Source organism: Phoca vitulina, unplaced genomic scaffold (assembly GCF_004348235.1).
Source record: "Phoca vitulina isolate PV1807 unplaced genomic scaffold, GSC_HSeal_1.0 scaffold6, whole genome shotgun sequence".
Classification (NCBI taxonomy): Eukaryota; Metazoa; Chordata; class Mammalia; order Carnivora; family Phocidae; genus Phoca; species Phoca vitulina.
This window is the reverse complement of record NW_022589709.1, coordinates 13,132,551-13,153,838: the sequence shown is the minus strand read 5'-3', so window position 1 is coordinate 13,153,838 and position 21,288 is coordinate 13,132,551. Positions and strand designations below refer to the sequence as shown.

The 21,288-nt window shown below is 46.3% G+C and overlaps 1 protein-coding gene across 2 annotated transcripts in view; it reads left to right on the top strand.

The window, feature by feature from the left end:
• SLIT3 (slit guidance ligand 3) overlaps positions 1–21,288 on the top strand; it is a 591,752-nt gene that overhangs the window by 395,207 nt on the left and 175,257 nt on the right. For both annotated transcript variants that reach the window (XM_032403687.1, XM_032403688.1), the window contains exon 5: positions 7,070–7,141. In XM_032403687.1, coding sequence (XP_032259578.1) covers positions 7,070–7,141 — 72 coding nt within the window. The remainder of the gene's footprint in view (positions 1–7,069; positions 7,142–21,288) is intronic.

Below are 21,288 nucleotides of genomic sequence, written 5' to 3'. Positions count from 1 at the left end.
ACAAATCATCGTCCCCATGCTTTCAGATTTGTTCAAAGTTTATACTCGAGAGCCCATCCCCAGGGTTTCTGCCTCAGGTCTGGGATGGGTCCGAGAAATCTGCATTACTTTTTTTTTATCCTGGAAAATTTCACACATATGTAAAAGTCAAGCACAAATTATAAATGAACCTCCTTTGTGCCTAGCACTCAGTTCCAGTAAGTATCCATTCATGGCCAATCCTACTCCTTTTCCACTTCCACCCACTCCCCTCCTCTTCTACATTATTTTGAAGCAAAACCCAGACATCATCATTTAATCCTTAATTACTTCAGTATGTATCTCTCAAAGATAAAGACCTAAATGAAGGGAAACATAGCCCACAATACCATTATCCTATCTAAATTATTTTAGAAGCCAGGAATCTGTATTTTTTTGAAGCATCATGGGTAAGTTCTGAGGAGGTAGATCATGAGCCCTGCAGCAAGAACAGTTGCCCCGCGCCACGCCAACTCTTAATAACATCTTCAAAAGGGCCTGATTTTTATCAGACTGTCCACTTTGAAAGACAAAACCAAAGTACTTGATGACACAAGACTGCAAGTCCCAGTGATCCAGATCGGCATCTTTCCCTTCCCCCTGCCCCTAAAAAACGAAAAAGATACTGAGCCTCAAGTGAAACAAAGCTGTGAATTATTTTCCCTGCTGGTTAGGAACAGTCTACAATGTGACTTTAGATACAGAGTTTCTTCTTGTAGAAAAGGAAAAAAACAGTGAAACTGCAGCTCTTACTTCTGGGGACTGTAGATGTTTATTTTCCAATTGAATGTGGGAAGAGTCCTGCTTGTTTATATCGGGGGTCAAAGAGAATGCAAGCTCCAGGAAGTCAGGAACTCAGTTCTGTTCACTTCTGTGTCTCAGCATGTGACACAGAATAGCACATAGTAGGTGCTAAATTTATTTTTTGTTGCATGAAGAATCTGAGCTGACACTTAATCTGCCAATATTAAACATTTGAATGGTATGCCTAAGACTTTTCTAATGAGCTTGCCAGGGGAGGCAGAATGAAAGGAGCTTTTCCTGATATCTTTCGTTCAGTAAATGTTTAGCATCAAGGGAGCAAGCATGTAAACTGGTGCAATGAAATATTCAGAAGCCAACGGGAGCAGTGAAAATAATTGGGTTGGTTTTGTTGTTGTTGTTGTTATGTTTTGTTTTGTTTTGTTTTTGTCCCCCATTGATACTTTGATTCTCTGGGTCTCTGACATACATGGCAGTTCTTTCAGGAAATGATTCAGTTATTCCACTATAATCTCCCTTGGACAAAGGATGCCAAAGGCACCCAGCTAGAGGTACCAGGGCTTCTTAGCTGGGACATAGGCTTGGGGCTCACTTGGTTTTGACGGTGACCCAACTGCAAACATATAATCTTGCTTATTAAGGTAAATTGCCTGCAGAAGAGATTTACCTTCTCAGATAAATCCTCCCCAAAGTCCACATTGTAAAATCCCCAGGGAATAATTTTTCCTGCATGTCTGTCCCTCCCACTGTATAAAATAAGGTAAGCAAGACTATCTTTCTCTTGGGCTCCTAGAGCGGAGTGATAATGTCACAGTTACTATACATTAGGAGTTGGGGTTAAGGGGAGCAGGGTTCAGCTTTGTATAACATGGCAGCAGTGAGAGTACAAGAATTTTTAGATTCATGGATTATCCATCAGAAATTTTTTAAATCCCTAAATGAGTTTTGATTGATACCTACTGCACCAATGGGCAGGTTTCCTCCTACTAGGCAGTGACTGGAAAAGTAATTTTTTTTTAAAGATTTTATTTATTTGACCGCAAGAGAGGGAACACAAGCAGGGGGAGTGGGAGAGGGAGAAGCAGGCTCCCTGAAGAACAGGGAGCCCAATGCAGGACTCGATCCCAGGACCCCGGTATCATGACCTGAGCTGAAGGCAGGCGCCCACCGACTGAGCTACCCAGGCGCCCAGAAATGCTTTTTTTTTTTTTTTAAGATTTATTTATTTGAGAGAGAGAGAGAGAGTGAGTGAGAGAGAGAGAGAGAGAAAGCACAGATGGAGAGGGAGCAGACTCCCCGCCGAGCAGGGAGCCTGATGTGGGGCTTGATCCCAGGACCCTGAGATCATGACCTGAGCTGAAGGCAGACGCTTAACTGAGCCACCAGGCGCCCCTAGAAATGCTTTTAGATCATCCCTTCTTGGCTTATCAAGAGGTGATAGTTTTGTGTTTTTTGTTTTTTGTTTTTAAGTTACTAAAAAAGTACCTGATTGGTCTCAGTGCAAGTGGTCCGGGGAGGTAGACAAAGAAGGTATCAGACTGGGTTGTTCCAATTTCCTTTGGTCACTGGATATGTCATCTTTCATGAGTAATTTTTTTTTAATCTTCTGAGAACTTCCTGAATCAGGAGAATTTTCCTTGAAGCCTATTTATGAATGCTTTGGGTTGGCTTCCTTGGGTCTCTTTACTGACACTGGCTCCCATCTCCTGCTTCAGACTTTGAGGATAAAGATCATGACCGGGAGCCTCTTCAGCAATCTGTCCTTGAGTTGTTGGAGCACCTTGTTCAGCCTTCTGGCGAACAGGCAGAGCCGGGCAATTTGTGTTTTTCTTGGGTGGTCTCTAACCAAAGACTGTCTGATGCAGGGCTCTAGAGGCCCAGATCCCTTGGTTAGAAACAGGAGCTCCCAGGTTATGGGGCTAAGGCTAGGACTTTTCCTAACTGACCTTTATGTCTCTTCTTGATCTTGCTTCCTGCATCCCTTACTCGTCTCTCCCAGGAGCACTTTATGAATACATCACTTGGCTAAGTGTCAGCTTCTTTGAGAGCCCAATTTGAGACAGACCTTTTCTCCTGAATTCAAAAGACCCTAGAATCAAATATGGATACTCCTATCTAGATGATAGAGGAGGGAAACGTTGACCCCTCCCTGAGATTTTACAGGAAGAATATTAGCAACGTTTATGTGTTCTATTCTTTGCACAGTTGTAGACATATGTCCTGAAGAGGGTCATAAAGGATATTTTCAGCAATGTAAAATGCAGGACTAAATGGGCAGAAAATCCAAGAAATAAATGCAGCCATGCAATGAATGCCTGGGTTCCAGGTGCTGTGCAAGGCGCTCATGTATCAGCTCCTTTCATCCCCGTGATTAACCGAGGAGGTCAGTCAAGCCCCCATTGTAAAGATGGGGAAACTGAGGCATAGAACATTGCAGTAATTTGCATGATCATACACCTAACTAGCTCGCCCCACCTCAGAAACAAGAATACCCCAAGATTGGGGGAGCTTCCAAGCCCCATCTTGTACCTTTGGAATAGTTGAAGATTGACAACTAGGAGCAAATTCCACCCCCCACAAATTGCCATTTAACACAGGCCAGACTTCCTGGGAGCATGAATATGACCCGAGACAAGGGCATTGTCCCCACGAGAGCGAAAAGGAGACTGTTTTCCTGCTTGCCTTGCCATCTTCCCTGGTAAACATGGGGTGGGCAGGGGTGGGGGTGAAGGTGGGGACTGTCATTCACTGTTGCGCTGAGAACAAAGCGTGGCTGACATTGCGGGGAGAGCCCCGGGAAGCATTTCAAAGCTCCACTGGAACTAGACAACCTTTCAATCCATTTATCAAAGTGTCTGCAGTTCCCGTTTCAAGGTAGATGAAGCAATAATAAATTTGTGAAGAAAGTTAATCTGTGTCCAAAGCATTTTAGTAAATTAAAAAGGGGGGGGGCTGGCTGGAAGGGGGATATATTGGTTCTTGCCAACTCCTATTTGACTTACTGTCTCCTTAATAAGTCCTCTTTGGTCTTGTGTTTTTGGATGGAATAATCCATCGGTTAATCATTTTCTGGAAGCAGGAAAATGCACTTTAGCTAATGCAGTTCTCCTTTCTTTCAGAGTCCTAATTATTTAAAAAGGCATCCCAATCCATAGTCCTACTTCCCAACCAAGAAAACGTTTCCCAACAGCCGTCTTCCTTTACGTCCCCCAGAAAATCTTAGCATGCCCCTTATCCTCTCACCGTGCTCCAGCCTTGTCCTTTTCCCTGGTTCCTTCTGAGCATTTTCCCTCAGGAGGGGCAAGGCACTAAACCCCCAGCAAGCAATTGGCCGGAACTAGGCTCTTGGGCACTACGGATAGATTTTGTTATTTTTATTTAAATGTCAGCTGAAAATGGTGGCTCTTGTCTCTCTCAAGGGTAGTGCTTAGCACTAGCTCCATGCTCTGGCATCACGCTGAGATAAACACGCTATTAGGAGCCTTCACAAAGGCCTCGAGATAATTGTGAAGGGACAGTTACCGAAAATGAAGCACCCAGCCCTGAACCCTCCTCCACGCCCCATCAGTAACACCATTAAAGCTGTCAGTTTGTCAGCCCACTGGAGGTATTTATGAAATCAATATACAATCCTACAGATGGATGGCAGTGGTATTGTTAGCTGGAGAACAGAGGCTCAACGGAAAATAAAATTAATAAAATTTACAAGCGGATTGTCATGGGGAACAGATAAATTCCCTACAATCCACTGTTTTGCTCAGTTGCGGCAGAAGCAAAGCCATGGCAGGGAGGCGGAAAGAAAGCTGTGCTTTAAACTGTGTCCCTTCAACTAGGAGCAAGACTGGGTCTACTTCCAGCAACGAAATAGTGACCAGAAACCCAAGTGGCTGCCTGGTGCCATTGCAGGGTTTTTCCCGTGTGATTGCTTCTGTGGGACGTTTCCCAGCAGCTGGGCCGGATTTTTCTGCTAAAATGCTACTCTCCTCTCATCCCACCATATTACAAGCCAGAACTGTCATACGATGGTTATTTCTTCAGTATATTTGGGGTAGCTTAAACTCCAAGGGTTAACGCACTACTAGAGGATGTTCCCCTTCTCCTGGCTCCCAGGCATGGTTATAGCTGACTCGTCCAAACGTCTCTCCTGTTTGCTCCCCTGCCCCTGATTCTGATCACCAGCCGTTGGCCAGAAGTGTGGCCTGACCTGTTTCCCAGAGTGGCCAAAGATAGCAGCCAAGCCTGGGAGGGTAGTGGGTAGGGGCTTGCTGTCCTGGAGACCAGCCTTTGCTTGGCAGAAAAGACTAGGCCCATTGTGGTGGCTGGAGCCTTACAGCCCAGATGCCTGGTGGAAATTGCATTAGTCAGATGACAGGACCTGCTCCCTCTTCTCCTGCAGTCTGATGGAGAGCAGAGGAGTGACCTTGGTGACCCTGCCTGACCTCTACTGTCACCGTGGGCTTTGTTCAGTGCCCCGACTCCAGGCTGGAGCCCTGCTCATTGAATCAGGCCCAGCCGGGGGAGCCTGCTATGGGGCTCCTTGTGCATCTAAATTTATTTACACCAGTTGCAGACAGAGGAAACTGGATTTGAGATGGGGAACACCGTGTTATTGAGCCCCAGAAGCCACCGGTCGTCGTATCTACACCCGACCCCAACTCCGAGCCTTGCCTTGGGGCTTAACCATGGCCCCAGACAATCCCCAAGGGTCTAAAGTTCCGACCAGCTGCTCGGAGTGTGGCTTAACTCCTCTCCGCAGGTGAGAACAAGAAAGGGACGCCTCTCTTCTGCTTTCTGTTTTTCCTCCTGCTCCTTCACACAAGGTTAACTTAGACAGCCTAAGTTTTCGTGGAGGATGATTGTCTGACCTCTCTTCCCAAATATATTTGGAGTCCTCTTTAGCTTTTGATTAGGTTCCTGTGGAAAATCAGTGTGGGAGAGTATCCATTAGTACAATCTGCCTCTGGGACAACTTGGCAGTTAAGGACGTTTACCCTGTGACCCAGCATGTTCTCCTTATAGGACTTTATACCAAGGAAGGAGCTCAACAGTTTAAACGCGTAGGGAGGAAACCTCATCCTAGTGTTTCCTTAAATGACAAATACCCCACAGTGCGGGATCCTATAGCCCTGTATACAATTGGATGATATACAGTGATTGAAAATGTTGCCATACATGTATGTTAATGACATGAACAGATGTTCTCAATATAAGTGAAAAAAAGGGTTTATGACTGACTATATACTATGAGATCATGTTGGTGAAATTTATACATATTGCTCCTAATTTGTAACAGTGGTTATGGTCTGGGTAGGTAATTTTTTACCTTAATATCTAATGGTTTTTGTGTTATTTTCACAATAATTGAGATCCATATCTGTATCTATAGATGTATGTACATACGATTGATGTGTGTGTGTGTGTGTAGACACGCGCAGGTGTGATTGATTACTGAGATTCCAAGCAAGCTTGAGGTATGAATGTAAACAAGTGCATGTGTTTGGTTTGAGTGGGGGATGGGGGGAAGGAAACAGAAAAAAAACACACACGCGTCTTAGGAAAGGAAACTGAAGCTTTGGGGATTGTTAAAGAGGACCTGGCTCAAGACCTGGGTTTGAGCTGCCTTCAGCACCTGGTACTTTGTCCCTTACCTTTCTTCCTCAGAACAACACGTTAGCACTGCTTAATGCTAGATGAGCTGCCAGTAGGACCCCCATTTTGGGCGGGTTTGTAGAGATGCAATTTGAAGTTATCATGCCTGTCACTAAGCTCGATCCAGGAGGCCCCCGGGGGGTGTCTGGTGCTCTGGAATAAATGGAGATGGACACCCCCCCCATCAGAAAATCAGGATGGCTAGGATCCCTTCCAATCCCAGATGACAAAGGCAGAGAATCCCTGAGAGTGGGAGACTGAGTGCTGTTGACCCTGCAGTGGGGGAGGGACGGCAAGGGGGGAGGGGGGCAAGGGGTCTCTCTGGGAGATAGCAAAACAGAGAATTGGGTGCGGTGTGCACAACAAATAACCCAGCGTCTTGGCTCGTGGCCTGGAGGTGCGAGACCACCCACAGAGCCCGCCCTGGAGGCGAGCTGCTCCCGCCTGGTAACCATTCCAGCAAAGGCCATCACTGGAGGAACAATGTAAAGGCTTGTAGCAGCCTGGGGCCTGAGACTGAAGAGTCCCTCCAATACTCCTGACCGCAGAGGCAGCCTGCGAGGGGTTTTGTTGTCATGATGAGATGCAGATAAAGCCGGCCTTGGTCCTTAATGCGTGTGCCTCTTCTCTTCCTGTTTAGAGATCTGAGCGAAAACCAGATCCTGGGGATCCCGAGGAAGGCGTTCCGTGGCATCGCCAACGTGAAGAACTTGTAAGTGTTGGGTTGTTTTTTTTTTTTTTTTTGGCTTCTCTGCAGATGTGGCTTTCTGGCCAGAACAGGGGTGAGAGATGGGACAGGAAGGTGGTATCCCCATGCTCTTTGCTGCCTCGGTGCAGGCGCCTTTGAGACAGGGTGAGGGATGTGCCTGAGGGGTTTGCAGGGAACACATGTCGGAAGCCATGACAGCTCCATGGAGTCCTGTTGCTGTCTGGTGTTTCGGCCCCAAGTGTGAGCATTAGAGTCCAGACCTGGGCCACAGCCTGGCCCCACAGTAGCTCTGTGGCCTGGGGCTTGACTCAGCTACTCCCAGGGTCGTTATTTTCTATAAAATGGGCATGATGGGCTGGTGGGGTGTTGACAGAAATGAGGACGCGTGCCTCATACGTAGTAAGTGTTCAATAAATGGGAGCCTTGATGATGGGGGTGATGATCATGATGGCGAAGGCGTCACTGTTATTAATAGGATCTTGTGAGAGGGCCTGGCCACTGGTTATTCCAGGATTGCAGGGGGACGTAGCCACATCCACTCACTGCACTAGCTGCTTGGTTTTGGAGGTGTGTTTAGTTTTATTTTGAAGTAATTATTCATTCACAGGAAGTTTCAAAAATAGTAGATACGTCCATGTGCCCTTTTACCCCAGTTTCCTCCCAGTGGTAACATGTTACATAACTAGTATGGTATCAAAACTGCCATGGGTGCAATCCACGGATGTTATTCTTCAGATTTCGGATCATTACACACGCTCATTTGTGTGTGTGTGCCTGCCCGTGTGGTTCTGTGTAATTTTATCCCATGCAGATTCCTGTGCCCATTGATATGATCAGTGCAGAACTAGTCCATCACTATGTTTCTTAACTTGCCAAATAATCTTTGTCGTTGTTAACCTGGCCTCCACTATTTGCTGTTTAGCAGTGACTCCTGGGCCCTTACTTTCACAAGGACTGTGCCTTCTGAATTCTCTCCCCTGCCACCGTGTCCATGTGTTCAGAGCGTGTGTTGGGAGAAGGGCACAGAAGAGAGTCTGGTTTGCCTGGGCAGGCGTTTCTGTCCACTGGCCTCCTCCACAGGCTCACGCTCAATCTGAGAAGCCTTGAAGGAGGTTTCTTTAAAATTACTTTAGCTATTGGTTTTCCTTATAAGGACTGTCCTGGGAAGCTGATGATGGCTTCCAGTTACAGGCTGTCTGCTTCCCCCGGTGCTGAGAACTTAGCGGGAAGCTTTTGCTGTTTAACATGCAAAGCACACAAGAGGGCAGAGGCATCTTGAGGCGAAGGAAGCCTAGGGCAGAGAGGACTTTGCAAGGGGATCCCACACAGGAAGCTGCCCACTGCTTCGTATGGGTGTGTTTGCTCAGAAGCAGGAGAGGGCAGGCTGGAGCAGACAAAGCCATGGAGAATGTGACTCAAGATTGTGCATATAAGCCAAAACTATGAGGCTGTGTTAATTAGCATCCCAGAAAGGCAAGGCAATAGGGGGACTTAGAGATCCTCTAAAACCCCCACCGGTCAATAGTGAGAAAATTGAGGACAGGACCAGAGAAGGGCAGTGACTAACTCAAGGTCAACTAGTTTCTTAATCCGGCTGATCCCCAGATTAACATTTTACGTATATAAAGTGGTTTATCTGTCCTATCTCATGGCTCTAATTTTAAATGGGCCAGTTAACAACAACAACAACAAAACACTTCCGTGATGTATAAGCAGGGCTGTGTAATTACCAACTGCAGTTTTGGTTCTCAAGAAAGTGATTAAATCTCACAGTGGTCCACAGTAGTTGCTGAATTGGGGGGGTGGGGGTTGTTTTCCTGTAATACCTCTAACTTCACAAAGGCCTCAGGAGCTCAAAGATTCAAGATTCTGCAAACACAGACTCCTGAGTCACTCAGGAATAACTGTCAGGGCTTCCTTCTCCAGGTCTTGCAAATAGGTGTGACTCAAAGGCCTGAACTCAGGGAGGATCTTCTCTTTTGTTTTTCATACCCAGTGTCAGCATGTGGTCCTGGGGCGAGAGGAGAGGGAAGTAAATCCTCTGCTGAAAGGACGAATTAGCCAACAGAACTTAAGGGGGGTTGATTACTTCACACTTTGAATCAGTTCCTTCAGCATGCATTTGTTGGGCAGAACCTATGAGGCCCAGAGGTATTATTCGCATTCTCTGCTGGCTTCCGGTAAAACTAAGGACAAGAAACACATGTGTACAGGAGAATGTTTAGTGATTTAACAATCCACATGAAGGGGCGCCTGGGTGGCTCAGTCGTTAAGCGTCTGCCTTCGGCTCAGGTCATGATCCCAGGGTCGTGGGATCGAGCCCCGAGTCGGGCTCCCTGCTCCACCGGAAGCCTGCTTCTCCCTCTCCCACTCCCCCTGCTTGTGTTCCCTCTCTCACTGTGTCTCTCTCTGTCAAATAAATAAATAAAATCTTTAAAAACAAAAAACAATCTACATGAAAACTGGCAATTGAGTGGCCATGCTTAAAAAGGCTATCAGAGTTCAGAGAAGAAAAATGGCTTCAGGGAGCATAGCCTAAAAGTTAGAAACACGGCTTTGGCCACCTGATAGATCTAGGTCTGACTTTCAGCTATTGTGCACACAGAGTCTGTGACCTTAGGCACCTTACTGGACACTTCTGAGCCTAGATTTCCTCCACTGTAAGATGAGGATAAGAATTGTACTTAACCTCCTAGGCTTTTTGTGAAGGTGGATAAAATAATGAGTATGGATAAGTTAGTACTATGCTTGGTACATGGAAGATATTTAGAAAGTTCTAGCTACTGTTACTGCTGTATTCCTTTGTTGTTGTTATAATTGTAAAGACTTTACCTGGGCCTGAATGATTGGAATTCCCAAAGTAAATGAGGCAACTAGTGTGTGCAAATATAGATGCAAACCTGTATAAGGTGTGTTTCAGGGGACACAGGCAGAGCCATCTCGTGGGGGTGGGGGATTATGAGGCAGAACAACAGGTGATAAAGTTAGGAAGAGAGGTGGAGGCCAGGTGGCGGCAAGCCTTGCCTGCAAGGTGTATAGACTTTAGAGGTAGGTACTGAGAATGTAGATGGCTTGCAACATGGGAAAAATCATGATGAAATTATTTATTGTGGAAGAGGAGCCTAGGACAGGAGGAGGAGGAAAAAGGAAAGGCGGGGGACAGGAGATGAGGCTGAGTCCAGGGTAAGGGGTCAGGGCTCACACTTGGGAAAGAGAACAATCAGAAGTGAAGGAGGGTCCAAAGATACCAGTAGGGGCCAAGTCAACAGAAATTCGCAATCAATGAGGTATTAGTGGCCGGGGGTGGGGGGGTGTTAGAAAATGATGAGTTTCCAAGCTCAGATGATACAAGGAATGATGGCAAATTTCCATAGTCTTTCATCTCTGCATCCATCAAAATGGTTTTGAACCTACTAAATGCCAGCTCTGGGGGAAGCCATAGAAAGTAAGATCTGTAGATCTGTGTGTGAGCTTTGCCTTCTTGGAGCTTCCACTCCACAGAGACTGAAAGGTCAGGAGGAGAAGAGCCAGACTTGATGATCGTAAGTTGGGTGTGAAGTGATGTAAAGTCTTCCACAGGCATCGTGGATGGAGCATCTTCTGTGTGTTTGGAAATTGCTGAGACTGACATCCCATCCTCTTGTGCCTGCTGGGTAAATGACTTTGGTCTCTGGGCCACAGCTATGTCTATGAGCCTCAGCTTCCATGGTTTTAATAAGAAGAAGGTAGAGGAAATAATCTTACAGACTTCAGAGAAAATATCATGTGGGTAACTGGAGATATAGGAGCTGACTGAGGGCAAGTTCAAGGAGGGGAAGCATCTGCGTCAAGGTGATAATTGAAGTTATACATTTAAATATGCATCAGTACGTGTAAAATAGAAGATGCTTTGTAGAAATTAAGTTTGTTTAAAACCTGTTAAGGAAACACTCCTCCTACCAGACCTCAATTACCTGCGGGTAGATTGTCTCTCTTGTTACAAATTTTAAATCTCAGGAATGTACATCCCTCTCATCATTTTGTTCGAGAACCACCTCCCATTCCCCCTCACCCCAGCCTTCTCTACCGCCTTGTGTGAGTTCAGAGAATATAACACTGTTTTATTTCTTAGATAAAATAGGACTAGAAGATAAATTATTGGAGTATCAGGCTATGAAATGGCAACAGTTGGGCCTCTCCACAATACCATGTATTTCATTAGGAGGAGAAGGTCAAGGATTGTCTATTTTTTTTTTTTTTTATAATTTTGTAGTTTTGACATGGATTTTTCTTTGCTTGTCCTGACATTCCCCTTCAAGAAGGAAGAGACTGTGATACACCCATTTCCCAGATGATAAAGTTAAGTTTCGATCAGTGTGTTTAATTTGGTAAAAGTCAGCAGACACAGTTGGGCCTAGGCCTCCCCACATACCTATCCTTAGTAACACACCCAACCACGTTTTAGACTCTACCTGTAGACACTTCTGTGTACCCAGATGCCTCTCCACTCAGCCACGCTAGCGACAGGAAGGAAGGAAGAAGTAACTAAGAAGGCGGTAGCAAGCGAAGGCCTGATTCACAGAGGCAAAGAGGCACGTGTGTAGCTTTTATCAAAGCCAAGGGCGGGCCACAGGTGGTGTTTAATCCAGTGGAAATGGGTGCTAGAGGCCCCCACCCCAACAAGGCAGTGGAAGGAAGTCCCTAATTGCTTCCTGGTTCTCAGGAGAAGAGAGAAAATGTAATTAGCTGGGGATACCACTCTATGCAATTTCGAAAAGCTGGTCTTATGGGCCGGTCCCACTCTGCTGCCTGCCTGTCTGTAAGGGGGAGAGGTGCTGTATTTAGAGAAGCAGCGAGCTGGACAAACTGATCCGGAGAAAGAACACGCGGAGAGGCTGACGGGTAGAGAAAGCAACATTCAGCACCGCAGCATCAGCTGCCTCCTGAATGCAAACGGCGCAGCGGGTACTGGACCAGAGGCTCGGGAGGAGGAGAGAGGGAGGGCATCAGGAAGGCACAGAGATAGGGAAAAAGCAGTGAATTGGGAAAAAACAGAGATGACAAGCCACAATCCAACAAAGCATAAGAAGAAAAAGACAAAATCCAGTATGGATTGTTTTTTTTTAAAAAAAAAAGTCCCCTTGCCCTATCCTTCTCAGCACTTGTGTTTTCCTCTGTTTTTCCGTTTCTATTTGCGAGGACTCTGTAGGACATGCATTCCAGAAGGGAAAATCAATAACCCCTGTCTCTGCCAGCTAGCAGAATTTGGAATTGACGGTTTCAAAACAAAGCTGGGCAGGCGGCCTTTGTGTTCTCTAGTTACTCTGTGTTGCCGCACTGCCCGAGTCTGCCCTCCCGCTTCCTGAGATTAATGAGGGCTGTCTCCACCCGCTCCGTGAGCAGCCAGTAATCTTATGTGAGGGTGAGGGAGGTGTGCGGAGGGACACGAAGCACCCATTCTTTGGGAGCATCCGTGTCTGCTAATCTCGGCAGCCATTCATTCTGTCATTGTGCCTGGAACAGAGTTCACGCTCCTGGTCATGCCCTGCAAGACTCTATATGGCTGGGCCCTCCCTCACCCACATCGTGCTTCCCATGCTCCATCTCATCCCTTGAAACACCCCAAGCTTCTTCCTGCCTGTGGGACTTTGCACTCGCCACTCCCTTTGCATGGGATGCTAAGCCCTCGCACTTCGGCGTGGTCAACTCCTTCAGATCCGTTCTCAGCTCCAACCTCACCTCCTCAGGGTGGCCTTCCCTGACCCATCCAAAGCAGCTCCCCCGGCCCCCACTGTCCCTCCTCTCTATCCCACTACCCAGTTATATCTCTTCAGAGCACTTATTGCCCTCTGAAATTATCTTGTTCATTTATTTGTCCCCCTGTCTCCGTCTGTCACACAGAATGGACATGGGTACTCAGGGCCCCTGCCTGCCTCTGTCACTGTGGAGTCCCCAGTGCCCAGACGGTTCCCGGCAGAGAGTACAGCCGACTAAAAATGCATCAAATGAATGTTTGTTCATCCATTCCTTGAGTATTTGCAGTTGACCTGTTACATATAGGAAATCATGTATGATCATTAGAATGTTGAATATGAAAAAAATATTATAGAAATAACAAGATACCATCCTTGTACTCCGAGACCTCAGTCTAATGAGGGGACAGACTAGTAAATGAGCAGGTACAGTCCATGTACCAAGACTCGGTTGGAGGTAAGGACCAAGGGGCAGGAAAGACCCCAGACAGGCCTGATTCTGGCTTCACTCAAGAAGTGACATGAGTTGGGTCTTGAAGGATGAGTAGGAGTTCATCCAGGGGAAGGGCTTTCCAGGCAGAAGGAATAACATGTGAAAAATCACCCACCCGTGCAAAGGCACAGAGGAATGTGAAAGAGTCGATGCTTAGAAGAGTTGATGGTTGGAACACAGCAAGCAAGAGAGGCACTGAAGACAGACGAGCTTAGTGAGGCAGGGAGTTGGGGCCGGCGGGAAGGGAGGACTTTGAATGTCGCCATGAGATCCACTGAAGGGCTTTAATAGGGGTGTGGTGTCATCAGATGTTCATTTAAGAAAGGCCATGCCAGTGACAGTGGGGAGGACGGCTGGCCGAGGGGAGACTCAAGTCCAGGTGGCCGATGCGGGTACTTGTGCAGTTGTTGAGAGATGACAGGGCCCCAAAGGGGCAGGCTCAATGGACCTAAAGAGGCAGTGGCAAACTGCGGACACCTGGGGGGGCGGACTGGGCGGGTGAACCGAGTGCCCGTCACCAGGGCCTCGCAGGCCAGAGGCAGAGGCAGCTTTCAACACCAGGCACCTCTGCCGACTCAGACCTAAGAGTGGTGCCTGCCTTTCATGAGGAAAGCCGTGCTGCCTCTTGGAAGGGGGTTCGGGAAATCTGCTCCCAGGAGGCAAGCAGATGCTACTCGATCACCTGCCCAAGGGGCAGCAGGCTTTCCAGCCTTTCATCCCTCTGCATTTGTGGCTCTGGCTATGTCAGGTTCAGAAATGCTGCTGCAGGAAGTCGGACTGGACCCCTGTCTGCTAAGTGCTAGCCAAGTAAGCGATCCTGAAAAAGGGATCGTGTCAACCCGCCTCCCTGCCTTCCTTTCCCTCCTCCCTTCCTCCCTTCTTTCTGCTCTCTGTCTTTCCATTCTTCCTTCCATACATCGTGATTGAGCCCCTACCCTTACCAGACCCCAAGCCAGTCCTGGAAAGAGATGAGTAAGACATAGTCCCTGTTCTTGAGAAATTTCATCTGCAGAGGGAGGCAAACAGATTCACACAGAGCATATATAATATGATAAATATATCCCTAGAGCATCTTCTTTATCTGCCCCATGGCCAACAATGCAAGTGCTCAATAAACAGCAGTTGATTTATTAAAGTAAATCCACTGAAATGAGAAAAATAGTAGAAGACACCGGTGAATTAGACCCCATTAGTCTGGAAAAGATACGTTACTGTGTTATCCAAAGGCAAGGAGGTGGTAGTGGTAAGTGCCCCATCCCAGACGTTGTGCCTAGAATTGCAGGTGTATAAGTGACAAATAGAATTCCTTCCTGGCCAGATCACAGAGTTTTGTAGTCTGTGTTGGGGGTTCTCTGTTGGGCTTTGGATATTTCTTATGCTCACTCTAAGTTATAACCGTCTGCTCAGTTGTCTTTCTCCTCCAAGGGCCTGAAGCTGTGTAGATGGAGAGGTCGAGTCTGTCTTGTTCACTCTCTGCTTGTTTGCAAGAGTCGTTCTATGCCTGGCACATATGATAGGTGTTCAAACAACGAAAATTAATAAGTGGATGACTTTCAGAACAAAAAGACTCCAGCACTTAGAGAATCACTAAAACCCTGAATGAAAGAGCATGATTATGTCTGGGAACAAAGAAAAATTAAAGGAAAGCCACAAGAACCAACCCAGAGAATCCCTCATGTTTTTTCAGGATAATGGAGACCACTATTCTGAGTCCAGCACCGAAATTTACTATTTGGGATATTTTTATTTGTGGACAAAATGCTTTTTTAACTCATCACAGATATTTGACTCCTGTGAGCATTAAATCCACAGAAAATGAGGGGTTTAAACAAGCATGTAAAATAGAATCCCATCTTTCCTGCACCCAGCAAGAAGGCACAGTGATTCTGGGCTCCTCAGAGTTGGGCTTAGTGGTCTTGAGAAATTCACCCCTGGGCTGAGCTTTTTGCCTGGAGATTTTTAGCTCTGAAAAGAAATGAGGGGCACCTGGGTGACTCAGTAGGTTAAGTGTCTGCCGTCGGCTCGGGTCATGATCCCAGGATCCTGGGATCAAGTCCCACATTGGGCTCCCTGCTCAGTGGGGAGTCTGCTTCTCCCCCTGCTTGTGCTCTCTCTCTCTTTCTCTCTCTTTCTGTCAAATAAATAAATTAAAATTTAAAATTTCCTCCTCCTTCAGAGAAGGAAAGATGAGTATTACAGTGGGGATTACACTTTGAGACTCTAGTAACTATTAATGTTCTGATTCTTTGTCTCATTGGAGACAACGTAGTATAGTTTTGAAGAGTGTAAATGTAAAGTATGAGTTTTGGAGTCAGACTTGATTTTTTTTTTTTTAATTCCAGCTTTGCGATTATGACCTGTGTGGCTTAGGGCAAGTTACTTAATCTTTCTGAGCCTCAGTCCCCTAATCTATAAAATGGGGAAAATGCTAGTGAGGAGTTAAACAGGAAAGTATGTGCCTTACATGTGTGAATAATAATGCTTTATGGTTTGCCCAAAGCCTTCATAGGTATTACCTTTTTTTTTAATTTTATTTATTTGAGAGAGAGAGAGCACACACGAATGGGGGGAGGGGCAGAGGGAGAAGCAGACTCCCCGCTGAGCAGGGAGCCCAATGGGGAACTCGATCCCAGGACCCTGGGACCATGACCTGAGCCAAAGGCAGATGTTTAACCAACTGAGCCACCCAGGCGCCCCATAGGTATTATCTTGTTTAATTACCACAGCAGCCCTGCCAGATCATTAGGGAAAAGTTTTTTAGCCTCTAGATATAGATGAGGAAGTTGAAGCTCAAAGAAATGCAGGAACTCTCCCAAAGCAACAGAGCTGGTCAGTGGCAAGGCTGGGGCAGGATCCCAGGATGTGTCAGTGCTTTTCTGAGTGGCTAGCTAGGGAGAGCTCTGAGATTTGGTGAGCATGAATGATGTCTTGTAGGAAGCAGCAGGTACAGATCAGTGGGGAATGTTGGGAAAGCATTTCTGGCACCCAGCGCCAGCCAAGTCCCTAGGCAAGAATAAGCTGTGATGGTCACCATGTGGGAAAGAATTTCTGAGACCAGCAGGAGTGACTTAAAGTGTGAGTTCTTTTTTTAATTAATAGACTTCATTTTTTCAAGAGCAGTTTTAGGTTTACAGAAGAATTAAGCAGAAGGTACATAGTCGCATATACCCTCTGCCCACACACATAGTTTCTCCCATTAAATCTTGCACTACTGTGGTGCATTTGTTACAGTTGCTAAGCCAATACTAACACATTTAACTAAGATCTATAGTTTATAGTAGGGTTTGCTCCTGGTGTTGTACGTTCTGTGGGTTGTGGCAAATGCATAATGACACGTATCCACCTTTGTGGTAACATGCAGAATAGTTTCACTGCCCTAAAAATTCCCCGTGCTCCCCCATTCATTCCTCCCTCCATTCTCCTAAGCCCTGGAGTGTGAGCTTTTAAATGGAGAGGGAAATCCCGTCGTGTTTCACAGCCCTTCACAATAGCTTATTTATCGTAATTAATTAATTAATAAATATTCCATTGTTCAGACTCGAACAACCCACGTCGTCTTTTTGCTTCTTTGAGAGAGGGCGAGTGACACCCTGCAAGTTGAAGTGCCATAGAGCACAGCAGAAAGAAAGCCAGGAGCAGTCCCGACTTTCTCAGCCGTAGCCTGAGGTGTGAGCATTAGCATTTCTTCCTGACACGGCTCCTTCAGAGAAGACTTGTAAGTCAAAGCACCTGCCCACGCTGGCGTTGTGTACAGACTCCGCACAAACTCTGAGGGTGTTTAAATAATGGTTGCAGTCTCAGGTTCCCAGGTCAGCCTGCACGGAGTCACATGGACCCTGGCTCTTACCACCTATGTGATCTGCAGCAAAATAGGTCACGTTCCTGGCCTCAGTTTCCCCATATATTAAGTGGAAATATTACCCTTGTAATGGTGTTGTTATGAAGATGAATAATAATTATTGCTCCTTTATCTCATCCCTGAGAATCTATTTGAATCAGACTGTCACAACTCATGGACTATCTTCCCTTCCGAGACAAAATACATGCCCAGAGAAAAAGGTTATATTTACAGTGTTCCGCTTCAGACTCTTAAAATTACTTAACTTCATCACACCTTCTCTTCTTTCTTCCAGTGGGGCTGTTGTGTTCTGGTTTATGGCTTGTAATAGGCAAGGTACAAAACAGCTCAGAGAAAAAGAGGTGTACCTTCCCCATCCTGATCCATCTTCCTGTCCCCATCAAGACACAGAAAGTACCAAAAGAGCCCAGGAGTTGTGGGCTCTGTCACAGCTCTGCTATTAACTGCTGCCGACCTGTGATGGGCTGAATAATGGCCCCCCAGGGACAGCCACAGTCTAAGCCCCGGAATATATTACCATGTACCCTACATGGATGGCAAAAGGGACTTTGCAAATGCGATTAAATGAAGGATCCTGAGATGGATAGACTATCCTGAATTATTTAAGTGCACCAAATATAATCAGAAGGGTCTTTATAAGAAAGAGGACAAGGGCTGGAAGCAGAGGGAGAAAGACCATGTGATGCAGCAAATGAGGACAGAACTTACCTGGAGAAGGCGGGGAAACAGATTCTCCCCTAAAGCCTCCAGAAGGAACACAGCCCTGCTTGCACTTTGATGTGAGTCCAAGTGAAACTGATCTAGAACTTCTGACCTCCGAATGCTGAGAAAATATATTCATATTTTAAGCCTCTAAGTCTGTGATAATTTGTTATGGCGGCAATAGGAAACCAATACCAATACTGCCCTCCGGCTGCCACCTAACCTCTTGATGTTGGCTTCCTCGTCTGTTCAAATAAGGAATTGACACGTTGTGATCAGTGGATTTCAGTGTGTATTCTGAGAAGCTCTAGTGCTTCAAGAGCCTACAACTAAAAAGTTACTTTTAATAATGATAAAGTTTTAAGTTCTCTCTTTTAGACGTTGATGTTCAACATGAGATTTTGAATAACCTAGAGTCCTATTTTAAAAAAACTGGACTAGACGATCTTTCAGGTAGGTTCAGACTGTAAAGGGTGATGATTCTTTGAGACCGTCATCCATCAGGGAGGAGCTAGCTTGTGTCATTGAGAGAAAACTCGGCAGCAGAATCAAAGAGCCAGGATCTGGTAGGAGACCAGCAGAGAAGATCAGAATAACACCTTATATATTGGTTACCCGGGTTGAGGGTCTGGGCTGGGCTTACCTTCAGAGAGAAGGAAAAAAGAAAGAGAAAGTTGGATGTTGACTGGGAGACATTTTCTGGAATGGGGCTGAAGGCATCCGAAATCTTTGGGACATCCTTGGGACTGGTTACAGATTTCTGCAGCATGTCTGAGTTCGACCAGCTTTCCTGCACAGTCTCCCTTCCTGGTTGCCTCACCAGATCGACTGGTTTGCATCTCAGGGAAATGGCTGCTTTGGGAAAGAGAGGGTTCTTTAAGGACTTCGGGGAGGGAAGACTTGGTCAGCCACGGCACTCAAGAAATATTTGCCAGATGAATAAATAAGTCCTCCATGCCGGGGCTGAGACGGTGGTTTCCAGAGCCTGAGATGTCAGCCCCAGCACTGCTCATGACGGGCACAGGTGTGTTTTTGGAGCCCGTGTTTTGGAGCGCCTTGTTGTTTCAGCACTGACAAATCCGTATGCACTGCGGGTGGAGCACTTCTGTGCCGGCCACGTGCTCAGCTCTCTAAATGGACAGTGTGTCACAGTGTGTCCATTGAGAACGACAGACAGCCGTTATTTGCCATTGTTAACACTCTCCTTTAAAGTTCTCTCTGTAACCAGGCTCCAGGCCCAAGTGCCCAAAGCTAAATTACTTCTAAATGCCAATGATCCGTTCTCAGGTACTGTGTCTGCCAGGAAAACTACCTAGCTGGACAAATAAGTACCCAGTAGATAAGATTGGGTTTACACAGCACATGGCCCAGCAGCAGTTCTGAGATTTTATAGCTAATTAGCATTTCATTTGGGAAGTTTCACTTCTTTTTCTGCTCTTAGAAGCAACACCATTTCTTGGGCTCAAGGATGGGGTATGTGTCCCTCTAAAGCCCATAATTTAACCTGAAATGCTCCTATCTCCTCCCCCACTCCCTCACAGAATAAACAGAGGCTGCTTCAAGAAAGGAGTAGTAGCTTCAAAACAGACACTCATTCTTCTTAGTAAGTAATAAGTTCTTATAGAGCCCTTAACTAATCTTACTAATTTCTACCTATCCTCTCACTTAATCCCCATGACGACCTTATGATTGTTATTGCCAGTTTACAGATGATAAAACTGAGACACGGAGGAGTAAGCGATGAATCCCCGGGTCATATGCTAATAAGTGGCAGAGCTGGGACTTGAACCCAGAGAGTTTAAATCTAGCACCTGTAACCTCTATGCAATGCTGCCTATACTTAGAAAAGCATTTAATGAAAATCAACACCGATGGACAAAATCCCACCTCCAGACAGGTTTTATTTCTTCTTCGTTGTGGGGTTTCAAAGATCAGTAAATCTTGTGGAGAAATCTGGATATCCAGCTTCGCTGGAAAACTCAGATGTGTTAACACTGGGCGCTCAAGCCTGCATAGCGAACAGTAGCCTGAGGCTGAGTTGCAGCCTCCCTCTTAGAAACAGTATGCTCTCCTGTCCCGAGCAGGCCGGCTTCCCTGGTCCTACGGGCTTCTCAAGAACCCCATTGTTGTGGAGAGTCATCTCAGAGGAAGAGTTGCCAACGCACTTCTTCCCTAGAGCGGTCCCCAGTCTGCAATGGTCACTTTGCTACTTAGGCACACTGCTTCTCTTCCCCAAGCTTTCATTACCTTTTCAAAAAAATGAAGACGATTATTAGCCTTTAACCAAGCCATAAGTTTTCATGTGAAAGTTAAATGAGATGACACGTGGAAAGACCTGAGGATAGAGCTTGGCACAAAGTAGATGCTCAGTATTAATTTTCTGCACCCCATCCCCCCACATTCTTCCTCCTTCACCTTCACTGACGCAAGGAGAGAGAACCCCACAGTCGGCCTATTGGCATGAAGGGTTGGAGGAGAGGGAGGGTTTGGGGACTCGGTTTGGTTGTCTTGGGCATTCTCTCTGTTCCAGCATCTTGAAGACAAGTCCTTCAATAGGGGATTGTAAGCTCACATACCATGAGTGGACAAATGACGATTGGACGGGGCCTGATGCTATTGAGGGAGTAACAGGAAGTAGTAGACACTCTGGCTAGCTAGAGAACGATGGTTCTATCTAAACATTGCCGTGAGTCAGCTCCAGCAGATGAATATAGCCTCACCTTTAACAATTGTTTTTTTCATTTTCCTGAAAGAAGCAAGATATTGAGATTTCTCTATAAAATCATCTGATTTCGAGATGCTGGCACCTAACGCAAAATCTCTTTAAACACTGAGTATCCTCACCGTGCGGGCTAAATAACACCATCTGTGGGTCAAATTCAGCCACAGGGGTCTGACTTAGATGGTGCCTCCCACTCCCTGAGGAGCACCTGCTGCGGGAGTGGAAGTGAATGGAAGGTTCTGGTGGTTTGTCCCAAAGCCCCATGTGTCAGTAACTTGATCCTTGCTAATGTGTTGGCAGCCTGTAGCGCCATAATTCCTTAAACCAGTTAAAATCCACCAGTTTCCAAAGGCCCTGAAAGAGTGACTCTAAAAGGTGGCAGTCGGGATGGCTGGAGAGGGATGACTTTAAGAACAATACTCCCGGGCGCCTGGGTGGCTCAGTTGGTTAAGCGACTGCCTTCGGCTCAGGTCATGATCCTGGAGTCCCGGGATCGAGTCCCACATCGGGCTCCCTGCTCAGCAGGGAGTCTGCTTCTCCCTCTCCCGCTCCCCCCTCTTGTGCTCTCTCTCTCTCTCACTCTCTCTCTCAAATAAATAAAATCTTAAAAAAAAAAAAAAAAAAAAAAAAAAAAAAAAAAAA